The sequence below is a fragment of the Atractosteus spatula genome, chromosome 16, assembly GCF_055471065.1.
Source record: "Atractosteus spatula isolate fAtrSpa1 chromosome 16, fAtrSpa1.hap1, whole genome shotgun sequence".
Lineage (NCBI taxonomy): Eukaryota > Metazoa > Chordata > Actinopteri > Semionotiformes > Lepisosteidae > Atractosteus > Atractosteus spatula.
This window is the reverse complement of record NC_142721.1, coordinates 5784959-5799017: the sequence shown is the minus strand read 5'-3', so window position 1 is coordinate 5799017 and position 14059 is coordinate 5784959. Positions and strand designations below refer to the sequence as shown.

Below are 14059 nucleotides of genomic sequence, written 5' to 3'. Positions count from 1 at the left end.
ATCAGGTTTTGAATGAAAGGTTCTGAAAGTGCCTTCTGGCATTTGGAATGTGCCTGTTCACTGCCTGAATGGTTATAAATAGAAGTCTGGAAGCTTTGTAGCCCTCCTCCCAGTCTTTTTGTAAAGCCTTCCCTGTGTAAGTGACAGCAGATTTTCTGAAAAGAACGTTTTTCGTTGTTGCAAACTGAATTACCTCAAGACCCCCCCCCACCTCCACACACACACTTTCCTCATAGCCTGTGATCTGACATTTCTCTAAATGTGTGCCCTTAGACATTCGGATTTTTCTGCCAGCACTTAGTAGTTTTTTGTGCTTTTGTGGTGAGCTACCAAAAACTGCCTTAAAAAGGGTTTAGTTTGAAATGCTGATTGTGGGGCTGCAACCTTCATTCCTTTACATTTGCTGGTGAAAGCTTGGTTTTGAACCACTTCCAAGAATTGTCTCCTTTCATCTCTGGTTCCGTACTTCTGAAAGAAGACTAAATTATTGGCACTCAGGTTTTGAGATTTTCTTAAACAGTATGGGAATTGTGAGCCTTTTCCATTTTCTTTCAGAGTTCAGATTCTCGTTTTCCAAAACCCCTTTGATGTTACCGGCACACCACCTCTCTTTAATGTGGAGATGCCCTAGATGATTCATTTGACTGGTGTGCTGTATGTAATGTGGAAAATCCTCTTTTGTCACACAGTTATGCAGATTGGCAATTCTCTAGTGTTTTGGATTCCTGTGATTCTAAGATGTGTACATTTGCGAATCTTCGTAATTGTATATGTGAGTCTACATAACAGGACACAGAGCATGAGACGTTGTTTCTTTGAAAAATTATTGCAAAAATTGTTCAGAACCATCTGATATTTAATATGACTACGTTTTTTTTTTACTAGTAGTTTCTGTAGATCCAAAAAGCACACAACATATATGTTCAGCCAAAGTGGTCTCATTTTAATGATGAGTTTTCCAGTTACACATTTTCTTCAATGAGAAGTTTTCATTGATAAACATCAGAGATTTGAAAGAAAAAGTTTTAGAAGTGTTTTAGTGTATCTGCTTGAGGACATAATTACCTACACAGTGTGCTGTATGAATTGATATGAATGGAAGGTAGCCATGTGTTAGCAGTAGATCTCAAACGTGTCACATTTCAGGTAAGATTGTTTAAGCTAGAGAAAAGTTACATTTCCAAAATACATTTAATTTGAATTTATAGCAAATATGACTTGTTCATACTGGCTAGATATTGATGATGATAATCAATAATGCAAATTTCTTGCACTGTTTTAGCACTTTACAGCCCACAGCAGATTAGGTGGAGAAGTGTGAAATTGATTCACCAGCTCAACGAAGAGAGGTTGTAGAAGCCTAGAGCAGAATTTCGAGAAGACACAGGGTTTAACACAGTTACTGTACTGGAGGGTGCCATGTGTTCTTTAATGCTCAAGTAGTCAGGACCTCAATTTAACATCTCATTCAAAGAAAGACACCTTCTCCAGCCTGGTAAAAGCATAAAGCACATTTACTGTAGATGAAAATAAAAATCATTATTTCTACTATACAGTATAAAGCCACAAAACGTGAACTGTAGTTATTTCATTTGGTCTTTTTTCTTTTTTCTTTCCTTAACATTTTTATGCAACTTAATTTTAATGATAATAGGTTACTAAAAATAAACTGCCCAGTTGTCCGACTCTATTAGATGTTGGGTAGAATGAGACATGACCAGGCCAGACAGCAACCAACACCAACATGGTAATTGTAACCACGCAGCAGAGGCAGATAAAATCTTTCAAAACCACAAGAAGTCTGCTGTTCTTTATACATCCCTAGACATGGCAAATATCTTCTGTTTTAATGACTGAATATCCTGTAAACAAATCCTAATGAAATCCTGTCAGAAGCCTGCCTTCGTGCTAGCTTTTGTGACATAGCTGGTGGTAGTTTTCAAACTATTAAGAGATTAATAGATAAATGTTCAAAATAAATAGATGTCTGGAGTGTGGACTTGGCACTAGTAGTATCATGTTCCTGTGTAGCTAAAGGCAATGAAAGTCCCTTTATTGTTTTATAAAGATATATTTCACTGCACATGGTGTGCAGACTTAGGCAATGGAATAAATCATAACACAAATATAGAACACATTAATTAGCTTTAGCCTTTAATAATCAGATGTTTTTCTCTGATAGGCATGCAAAAACATTTACAATTAATAATCATATATATCTGTACACATCAGCATGCTTATACCTGTTCATTAACTAAAGTGCCGAACTCAGGATTTTTTTAATTTTGAATTTAATTTAATTTTTAATGATTTCTTAAAATGAGTTATTTTTCTGCTTTTTGCCACTCCCAAGTGTTAATCAACTTACCTGGGTGCTAAAAACTGTGAACCCCCATTGGGAAGAACTAGGGCTGTGCACATATTTCTTCAACATGCCCACTCTCTTAGCTGTTTACTGTTTTCCACACGCAGCTCCAAGTGCATTATGGGACTGCAGCATCCTTTGGAGAAGCATCCTGTGTCCTGCTAGAGTCACTGCAAGCTCTGGGCACCTCACATGTTTCAGTGTTGTAAAATAGGCTCAGACTGTTCCGGCCACCTTGAGGCCCTACAGATTTAGTCGCCGATTCATTTTGTGTACTCACTCAATAGTAATTTTGTTTTATATCTATTATAAAATATTTGATGAAATCCACTAGACATTAGTGTTGCATTTCGTCTGGGCAATTTATACATTGTGGTGTTTCAGTCTTTGTTTAGCTCCATTTTGCTTTTTACGGCAGTTTGAACAGTTTCCAAAAGGTTTTAACAAGAACCTGATCAGACATGATTTAAGAATAGTCTGTTGTCTAATGAAATGTTGCAACTATTATTAAGTTAAAATTTGTGGTTAAATTCATGAAAATGAATCAATAATAATGTGAATGCAGTCAATATATGGACTATTTCATGCTGCACTGAATAATACATTTGACAGTCTTAAATCTATGGGCTGTGAGTCCCTGTGGCCAGTGCCAGGAATAACCAGCTTTCTGATAACGGAGGATGAACATTTCAAATGTGTACAAGTTGTGTGGCGAGATGGACAGATTTGTAGCAGACAAGTCCGCCCACAGTGGTTGTTAGCATTGTTTCCTCACTGCTCTGAGGTGCTGCAGTGTCTGTGTGCAGTTTGTATGTTCTCCCTTGTTTGTGTCCAAAAAACATACTGGTAGGTTAATTTGCTTCTGGGAACGTTTGCCCCGGTGTGAGTGTGTGTGTCTGTGTGTGTCCCCTGCGATGCACTGGTGTCTTGTCTAGTCTAGGGTGTCTTGTCTAGGGTGTATCCACCTTGTGCCTGTTGCTTGCTGGGATAGGCTCTGGCTTCGATGTGACCCCGAATAGTACGAAATGGCTAGAAAATGGATAAATAATAATAATATTGTTTTTGGACACTCCAGTCATAGCACTTTACAAGTAATGGGGACTCCCCTCCACCACCACCAATGTGCAGCCCCCACCTGGATAAAGTCCTTGTGCATTTACCAGGGCTCAGTACGCTGAACAAATTATAGAGCTGATGTCACTCTGAAATTCACATAGTGCAGAAATCTGCCATGGCAGAGGACTGGGTCTTTGGGCATGGCAGGAATGTCACTAGCGAACGGGATAGGATCTCAGCAGGGGCAGGGAGAACTGTATTTCAGACACACACATCTTTTTGTGATAATGCTTATCATTTTGTAATATTGGATGTACAGCCTTTGAAAGGTATTCTTGCGGAAAGAGTTCCATACTGAAGTGACTGGAACAATTTAAGGAAAAAGAAAAAGTGGTTCAATACTGGGTCTCCTCCTTGTAAAGAGGCAAGGTTTAATAAATTCAGATTATGATGGTCGCCAGACAAAGCAAAACTCACTTGCTATGGCTAAGAACGGTATTGTTTGGGTTTGCATAACACTCTATTTAATTTCCTGAGGGATACACACTTGCTTACAGCTGCTCACGGACAGTGCAAGAATCCACTCCCCAGCTTCTGTTCTGGCTGTGTTTGTGGCTTATTAACATGATTGTGCTGAAGTTTCTCCTTTTTATAGCAATGTTGCGGTGAAGAGTCGCCACCACAGCTGTTGAATTGTCTGTTCACAATGCATTCCATATGTGCCTAAGACCACATTATGTAGGAATTTACAGGCTACATGATGCCATTTAAATAATAGCCTTTGAAACCCTTTTCTCTTCACCAAATCCAATTATTACAGTCCTGATGGATCAGCAGGCGTAAGTTCTTGCGTGTGAACTTTAAATCAACATGCAAATGCAATTTAATTTTGGCAGAGCATTCATTGGATTGGCAGGATGTGTAATATGAGTGCATGACTGTTTATAGGTTAGTGTATTAGATTTATTGCAAGTGAGACACTCCAGACTGACTTGAGCACCAGTGCTCACTCACACATCCATACTGTAGGAGGAACAAGATATTGTTTGGAAGGGAGGTTAAATTCACTGTTCTTTTTTAATATTGAGACATTTATTTGGAGCTATCTGTTTGACTGTTCTTCTACAAATCACAAACTCAGAAAAGCTTTAGACATACTTGAGGTTTTGTTAAAGAAGTTTTAATCCATCTGAGATTTAGATGGATATTAAGCTATAGCGTGGTGCTAGTTTTGCTTGTTTCTTTGTTGAAAAGAAAGGTCTGGTTTCTTGGCAGTTTGCTCCTCATGACGGCGCAGTATTTAGCATTGCTGCCTTACAGTGCTGGGGCCCTGGGTTCTGTTCCAGGCCTGGGATGCTATTGGTGCTCTCCCTGTGCTTGGCTGGGTTTTAGCTGGGAGCTCTGGTTTCCTCTCACAGTTATAAAACTTACTGGTAGGTTAATAGGCTTCTGGAACAATTTGCCCTGGTGTGAGTGTGCCTAACTGTGTGCCATGTGATGGACTGGTATCCCATCCAGGGTCTGTCTTTCCTTGTAGCTGTTGCTTCCCGGGATCGACTCTGGATCCCCTGGCTCCACCTGCAACCCTGAAATAGATAAAGTGTTAGAGAATGGATGGATGTTTAATCAGAGACCTTCTTCTACCTGCCTTGTTTTCACTTTAAAAAATATGCGAAATTAGCACTGTTCAGTTTTATGCATCCAGCCCTTAAATTCGTCCAGATCTGCAATGAGGAAACAGATGGAGCAGCAGAATGAATTTTCTACTCAGTTAGGCTTAAATCATATTCATTTATTTGTGCGTATTCCATTGTACTGTATTCTCTCTCATGTTTCAGAGCTATAAGTTTCATTCCATAAATTTAAAAGATGGGGAGAACCGGATTCTGATAAAATAAGGATAGCTTGAGATTGTTTCTGTTTAGGAGGGAACAAACAAAAAAGAGAAAAGCATATGTTAAAAAAAAAAAAACAAGTCCAACCAATGTGCAGTTTGTTCTGAAGTAGTTCAAGCCACGGCCAAAGTCTGTGACCCTAGATAAAAAGAAACAATCTTTGTACAATATCCATAGTTTTTGAAGCTTGGGCCAAACCCTCATAAAAACTTGAAAGAGTGCAAGTGGACTGTGGGACATGCGGCATTTAACAGTCTAAGGAATCTAGATTTTGGATCTGAAGTATTGATTAAATGCGGCCATTATACAACCAACAATAATACGCCAATACTAATCTGTGTGCTGTTATTGCACTTTTTTTCCCCAGGCAAGAGCTGTGGGTTGTAGCTGTGAAAACTAAAACAACTAAAATAGTTGGAGGTTCTCCAGCTCCCAAACATGTAAACAGTATGGAAAGAACCATGAGCTCTAACAATGAACAGACCCCGCTTGTGTGGGCTGTGCTGCTGCCTGGCACTTCTCTTTCTGCAGAGAGATAGCACAGGTGTCTATAGATTACTCTGCCTTGGATTTTGTTTATAATGGCCTTTGTTAATGTCATATAAATCCATCTATCCATTTTCAGTAACCTCTCTATCCTTAGGTGGTCACAGTGAGTCAAGAGTCTACCACAGCAGGGCACAAGGCAGGACTACACTCTGGATGGGTCTCCAGACTGTAGGATACACATATGCATTCACTCATACACATATTTACATAGGGCAATTTGGAAAGACCAGTTAACCTGGACAGCATATCTTTGGACTGTGCAAGGAAGCAGGAGTACCTACAGAAAGGCGGAGATCATGTAGTCCCCTAGTACTCTAGAGGTATGAGTCAACATGCTGTCCAAGTCACACATGAGGATGCACAATGTACGCGTTTACTTTACTATTATTATCATTCCTAAAGTATGCTCCATTGTTGCTGTTGCCTGAAATTTTTTTCAGATCAATTTCAAACATACCCTTTGTGCTCTTATTTCGGGTCCAACAATTTTTCATTAGTAGGTTTTTTTGCAACTAAACTGTGATTAACATTTGATTTAGGGTGTCTATCTTGCGTTAGGATTAATTTTATTTAATTTTTATTTGAGGAAATGGGAGGGATTAAAAATTGTCAGCCTAGTGTCAAGCCAGTACTATAAAAAACAATTTACTGAGTGCAAAGCTGTTGTAAAGACAAATTAAATTGTCGTCTCGTAAATGTGCCAAATTAAATGGAAACTGGAAATATCAGAACTTGCTGTTCACTGTAATTTAATCCCGTCAACACTGGAATTTCTGGCAGTGGCTGCAAATTTAAAAAAACCAAAGAGTTGGAGCACTGTACTACAAATCTGAATTTTGAGTTTGGTAGTAAACTTTTACTAAGCAGAAAACTCCACAGTTGGTTGAGAGAGCTTGAAAGCATTCAAAGTACAATATCTTATTTACCCTGTCCTTCATGTAACTGAACTATTTCCTGTGAGCTCTCCTATCTTTTAAATTATTTTATATTCCTCACAGGACATTGACCTGGCTTTCTTATAGAGGCAGAACCCATGCTGTTGCCACTGCTTTGCAGATTTAATTTGCTTTGCATCCTAGATATGGAAAGGCGGAGAAGTATTCTTCTAGGGTTTTTTGAGTCTGACTTTGTCTGAATCACTGATGAGATTTTTTTGTTTTGTCTTCCTGATCGGAGAGGTTCTCACACCACTAAAATCTCACCACTGATTTCTTTAAAAACTGCTCAAATAAAGAACCAAGGAGAAAAAATGTTACTCCCATCCTGTAGCAGTGTGAGCCATGTCTAATTGTTCTTTTAAAAATGAATGGCGTTTTTGTAATGGGGGAAAAAAAGACTCCTGCTGATACAAAAGCCAACAAAAGTGCATTTTTTTATTCCCTACTCAGAATCAAATTCAATGGAATGGATAAAATAATGGAAAATATTTGACTTCCCGTGTCATTGAAGTCTCAATTTCGTCTACTGTCACCTAGTACCTTTAAATTGCAAGTTGCTTTTGCAATTTTTTGTTGATGGTTTAATTGTAAATGTTTTATGCTTGATTTAACTAAAAGTGGGAAATTAATTGAAACATTCTGGTATTTTTGTTCCTAGTTTCTGTCTAGGAAAGTCACAGAAGACTTGTTTTTCATGCTAATAAAAGAGTAATAGAGTAAAAATGCATGTTTTTGCACAAGCTGGGAAAATTGAGCATTTTTTCTAGAGCACAAGTAACGTAAACATTCTCAGCAAAACAGACCATGTTTTTCTGGCAAATATTTTATTTAGGTGTCCTGTCTGACTCTATATTTATACCAGAATGAAATTGTGGGCTTTACAGAACCTTTACAGAAAGTGCTTGAAGAGGTGGATTTAGTGAAGGGAAAGCGTGATGGTAAATTCTCTGCTCTGTAGGAAAGTGGCAGAGCATTGACCAGCTGCACACTTGATTCTTTACACTGCTTGGAGAAATAAATTCTGGGTCTGTCAAATCCAAAGAACATGGCGTCAGTAACAGAGCCACACCGGTATTATATGTGTATAGATCTGTTTAGTTTGCAAAAAAAGAGAAAATTGTCATGTTGTGGAAGTTTGTGTGTTTTCTTTTATTTGTATGAGAGAGAGGTTAAAGAGAAAAAAGTTTTGGTTTACCAAAAGAGGTTCAAGAGAAAAAAGTTTTGGTTTACCCTGACACAGGGAACTTCAGCTCTACCTGGGTGAGATGAAGACAGTGAATGTAACACGACAGTGTATTTAGATAAAGCATTTTTGAAAATCACCCTTTTCTCTCCAGGCAGAAAAAAAAATAATCACAGTAAAAATTAATATATTTTGGTGGTATGCAAAGACAATAAAATGCCCCAGACATTGCCAACGTGATGAAAACCTCAGAAACAAGTTCACTTATTCTGGTCAGGATTGAGCTGTAAGAGGAAACAGATGTTCAAAGGCATTTAATCAAATGAGATTTCTAATAATAATAAAATCACATAGCTCTAAAGGAAATAAAAGAACAATGGCTGCACACAATAGCAGCTTTTCCCACTCCAGTTCCGTATTTCTTAGGTGTACACATCATGTCTTGGGAGTACCATATTATTTAGGGTGAAAGTACTGTCACTTTCGCTTTTTAAAAAAAAATGGTATAGCCATTATATTTTCAATCCAAAACTCTATCATGCTAAATGTTCCTGTAACAGTGATGAAAGACAGTTTTTATTCCAGAGCTATGGCTTATAGCCAGATGCAGAAAAGTAGCAGGAATTTGTATTTTGAACATAAATTAGTGGTTAACTTTCTTCCATGTACTCGTCTCTTACCACACACACACACTTCATCACTATAACTGAAATTCCAGTAAGACATTAATAGTTTTCAAGGATATTATAGCATTCCAAACTTCTAAACTCGTCCTTCACTAGAAGCAGTCAAATATCAATTTAAAAGAAAACAGAACATTATTTTTCTAACTCTTGTGAAAACTATTACCACAGACTCCTTCCTCCTGAGAAAATGTGTTTACTAAATTTGAACACCAACAAAGTGACTTGGAAGGGGTTGTGTTAAATCTGAGAAAAAAATGGTTTTATCACTGTGTGACAGTTCCAGTTGAAGGGGTTTTAAAATTGTTCAGATTTGTGGGAGTTTATTATTGCAGATAAACATGGGCCAAATATGTCTCTAGGCCCCAAAACAAGCCCCTGACCTGATAAAGGGCCTCTCAGTTTGTGATCACATCAGATTACCATTAAACTGTGAGATTTGTGACATTATAATATTCTGCTTGGTTATATTATTTAGGTTTCAGATTGAAAAATAAAAAGGAAAAGTATGGTGTTCATTTACTGTACTAATAATGGAAGCCTTACAGACGCAACATTTTTTTCCTCTTTTGAGTCTACAGACTGTATTAGGTTCATGGAGCTTTGTGAATCAGGTTCACAGAAGAGCTCATTCTAGTTCTGAGGCTGAATTTCTAGGCTTGGTTGGAAATGGTAAAAGTATTAAATTTGCCCTTTTTTTTTTACCCCACCCCCTCTTTAGATTAAAGCCTAACACCGGTAAACCTAGTAAACCTAAGAACAGGTTTGTTCCACTCATTTCAAAGTTGTGACTCTGTGGTCAGGTGCTTTCTCTATTTTCACAACTTGTTTAGTTACCTCCATTTTTTAGTTAATCCAATTTTTTGTATTTCTTGTTGTTTTTTTTTAAATGAATAAACAAAATGTTTGAGAACAATGACACACTTATGAATGTGGCGGTCTCTGCCATCTTAGAATTCTCTGTGAGTGAGAAGAGAGTCGATTTTCCCCTTTAATTGGCAGCTCTGCCAGATTTAGGAAATCGAGAAGCTGCGTTATTGAAATAAATCAAGTCCAGTTGAGCTAACAATCTCAAAGCGGAGCCAAGTGGAACATGACCAACATTGTGTACAAGTTCACCACTCAGGAAAAGTACAGGAAAAGCCTAAGAGGGGAACAGAGATTGAAGAGGAAGTTCTTAGTTGAAGAGCTGCTTAATAAGAAGCAATAGATACAATTCTAATATGTGTTATTCATAAAGGGTCATGTCAATTCTTTTTGCTCAATTTTTGTATGCTTCAGTTAGATGTATTAATTTAACCCATCAGGTATTTCTTGATAAATTAGAATTATACCTAAAAGTTGCTTTATTTTTTGAAAAATATGTAGAATCATTAAAACATAGATGGCCAAAGTTAATATTCCCCATTCCATGTTCCATATCTGAAAGAAGTGTCTTAAGATCATAAACATGTAAAAACATGAATATTTGAAGCCAAATACAACAGTACACATAAACGCATCCAGAGGCCCTCGCGGGCCTTCATCTGAATTGCTTGCTGTTTGTGAGCAGAACTGTAGACAAGAAATTGGTTTTCTGAAAGATTGCTATAGGAATGCTCGAGTACTTCTACAGGCTATTATAACTTCATCTTCCTCATTCCACAACAGGATGTGGAATTGTGTAGATTATTTTCACTGTTTTAATTGAGATAACCACATTAACGAATGTCAAAAGCTGATGCTTCATGTTTGCATACTGGCCAGAAGCAGAACAGCAGATGTGTTCTTCATAAAGTCCTACTGTGTGCAGAAGACTCTTAATTCCTGAATGTCTGGGGAATCAGATACAGCCTTGCTCTAAACCTACAGTCCTGGTTTATTAGCAGTATTTAGGGTTTTGAGGGTGTCAAGACTGAGTGCTTTTCTTAAGCATGGAAGGTATGATTTATTAAAGGTCCGTGCTGTTGAAAAAAAGGTAAATTTCCGCCGGGGCAGGTTTGTATGACTGGAAAAATTCCAGTTGTTTGCACTGAAGGAAAGCCAGGCCCTGTTGACTCAAGTGAGGTGCCACTCCAGATGTGGCAGAATGAACTTTTCAACTGTAGTTTTTCATTTCACTCAGTGCCTCTGAGACCTGGTTCTTTACAATATAAAAGCAGCAGAGCCTAAATGTGTTTATTTTAATAAAATGGCTATCTTGATAATGGATTGAACTGCAGTTCAAATTCTTGTTAGAAACTGTTAGAAATTGCAAAACGTGTTAGAAATTGCAAAAAGCCTTACTTTTTCTGTCTTGTGTGTTGTGCATCTTACTTGATGCTTTTTTTTTTTGCCAGACTATATTTCAAACCATTTCACCATCAAGATACTGTCAACAAAAGGATATCAAAGCTGAATGTGAAAAGGAACTCACCATATAACCTAGGTGAAAAACCGAGCTTCAGTCTCAGAAAAATTCAGCCCTCAAAAAGCCTTTCACCTATTGGAAACTCATGTTATTCCCCAGTTTAACAGAATAAAGAACAAATGACAGGACCAAAATATAGTGAAAAAGTTATACCTCTCTCATCATTTCTTAACACAACATTTAGTTTATACAGACCAATGTACAGTACATGTATATATAATGAAAAAAACACTCTAAATTGATACTGGGGGTGGGAGGGCATAATCATATAATATTTCTAATTATCAGTAGACTGTAAGTGTGTGTTCCATAGTGAGAGAAACAAATTTGTGTTAATTTGGAATATAAACTGCCAACTAGAAAAACAATACATGAAGTGCTCCTCACAATGTGAACAGTTATTCCTCAGCTTGTCTTTGTAAAACACTTCCTATGGGGGGTAAATTTCTGCATGATATGTAGAATGTTTTTCCAGTGGAGATGTAAATCTTTTCTACTTTTTTTGTCAAGTAGCTTTTGGAATCCTTTTTAGACGGGATTCCGTAGCTTGAAGAAAATCAAGCTTTAACAATGAAGCTGGTGGAACACAATATCATTTTGTTGCCTTCAGCTTTCAGGTTTCAGTCAGACTGGGATGCAAGCCACTGTATGGCACATCAGGGGAGGCTTGGAGACACTTGCTAACCATTGTTAGAAATGTAAAACATATCTGTAATCAGATAACACAGAATTCTTTAGTTGAAAAAGTTTTTTAAGAAACATCTGTAACAATCTGTAAGATCTGTAACAATACAGAAGCTCATGTTGTGCCATCATTGACTGTTCTTATACTGTGTTTACCTGAAATCCAGTGGTAAGATAAACTCAACGGTGTCCTGCCACATGCTCAAGTACAGATATAATTTGCTCCAGTAGTAAGATAAAGTCATATTCTGTGAATATGTATCCAAAAGAGGAGCATTTGATGGCAGCTCTTCCTTACCATCAACGCATTTACAGAAGCTTGAGTGTCATTCTGGCTTCTGTTTTGAATAGACCTGTGTTCTGTTACTGTCTCTCTCATCATCTGAAGAAGAAACTTTTCTGTATATAGAAAGGAGGCAGAGATATTCGTATTTAAGGTATTACTTTGTAAAACCTGTACAGACCCAGTGACCTGAGCAATGTGCTGTCACGTTCAGCAGTTTGTGAGAAATATATTTAGCTTATATCTTTTGATATTAAAATAATTAATATGAGCTGATATCATTCCATAGAAAACACTGCAATATATAAAGATATAAAAAATAAGAACTTTTTTTTAGATTAGTTAATTTCATAAAGAAAAGTTGCTTCAGGGTGTCAGGAAACATTTGAGCATTTGTGGAGTTCTATGAAACAAGTTCAGATGGGTATTTGTAGCTCTTCTTTTCTTGTGGTTCTTACACATAATTTGCTAAATAAGAAGACCAAAATCGGTGCTGCTGATTTATTTAAGTTGTACAGTTTTTTTATCTCAAGAGCCTGTTGATGTCAGTGGACCACTCTTGCTGGGCTTTTGTGTGTACTTCAAAGACTGTGCTCTTCTTTCAGATGCTGGGCTGTAGTTCGTTCTTCCTGCAAAGGAAACAAAAAAAAAACGTCTATAAGACAACCCTGTCAGTTTACGGAAGCTCCTGTCATTTCCTTTCGTCAAAGTGTGTTTTCAACATGTCGCTGAGGGCCCAAGGGTACGGTAGTCGGGTAAGACTGTCTCATTCCTTCCTTGCCACAGGTCATCAACATTGATGGGACAGAGAGGAAAACCCTGCTGGAAGACAAGCTCCCCCACATTTTTGGCTTCACACTGCTGGGCGATTATATCTACTGGACAGACTGGCAGAGGAGGAGCATCGAGCGAGTGCACAAGACCAAAGCCATCCGGGAGATTATCATCGACCAGCTGCCGGATCTCATGGGCTTGAAGGCAACCAGAGTGACCGAGGCGTTTGGTACGGTTGACTTTAATCTTATTGGCAGATATCAAATACTCCTCACAAAAAGCTTACATCGTCAATTTTAAACTGGGAGGGGAAGGAAGAAGTGATCAGCACTCAGACACCGACTAGCCAAAAGTCTCCTTTGACCTCTGGATTTCAGTTTTCATTGTTTTCCCGATTAATGAGATTATAATGAAGCACAACACAAGCTCTTCCTTTCTTCCACAGGAACTAATTCATGCACAGAAAACAATGGAGGCTGCAGCCACCTGTGTTTCTATAGGCCTCAGGGCCTGAGGTGTGCCTGTCCCATGGGCTTGGAGCTACTGAATGACATGAAAACTTGCATTGTGCCAGAAGCCTTCCTACTCTTCACCACCCGGGCGGACATACGCAGGATATCTCTGGGTACAACTAATAACGACGTGGCAATTCCTCTGACAGGGGTGAAGGAGGCTTCTGCCTTGGACTTTGACGTCTCTGACAATAGAATCTACTGGACTGATGTCAGTATGAAGGTAATTGGCGTCTGTTATCTCGTAGCTGCAGAAAGTAAAATAAAAATAAGGTGGATGCTTGCTTTGGGTCCAAATGGTTAAACTGTATATTGATTTATGCTTTGATTTGAGAAAGGTGGTGATTAAGCAAACTCCAACTAAAAATGAAACTAAACTAAGATGTCCGTGAAGTGTGGAATATTTACAATGGTCCATAGGTATTTAGAGAGGAACAATTCAGCAGAATTATAAAGACTTTCTGAACCTTTTTCTATAAAAGCTATTGTTCTGCATCTGAGCCCTGTTAAGTATTTGTCGTATCTGACAGTTTTGGGAAAGACATGCAGTATACTTAGGAAAAACAATGGTTTATTCAGAAAAATAATTCTGTATGAATTCCAGGTCTCTAATTCTTTTCTGGACACCATCCATTGCACGCCACATGCAGACACGGACACACACACTCACACCAGGGCCAATTTCCCCAGAAGCCAGTTCACCTGCCAGTATGTCTTTGGACTGTGGAACAAAACCAGAGCACCCGGA

The 14059-nt window shown here is 38.1% G+C and overlaps 1 protein-coding gene across 1 annotated transcript in view; it reads left to right on the top strand.

Moving 5' to 3' along the window:
* The window catches only part of lrp5 (low density lipoprotein receptor-related protein 5), a 72036-nt gene that overhangs the window by 34774 nt on the left and 23203 nt on the right, over positions 1 to 14059 (top strand). Inside the window, exons 8-9 of the mRNA XM_088935039.1 lie at positions 12812 to 13028; positions 13245 to 13534. Coding sequence (XP_088791165.1) covers positions 12812 to 13028; positions 13245 to 13534 — 507 coding nt within the window. The remainder of the gene's footprint in view (positions 1 to 12811; positions 13029 to 13244; positions 13535 to 14059) is intronic.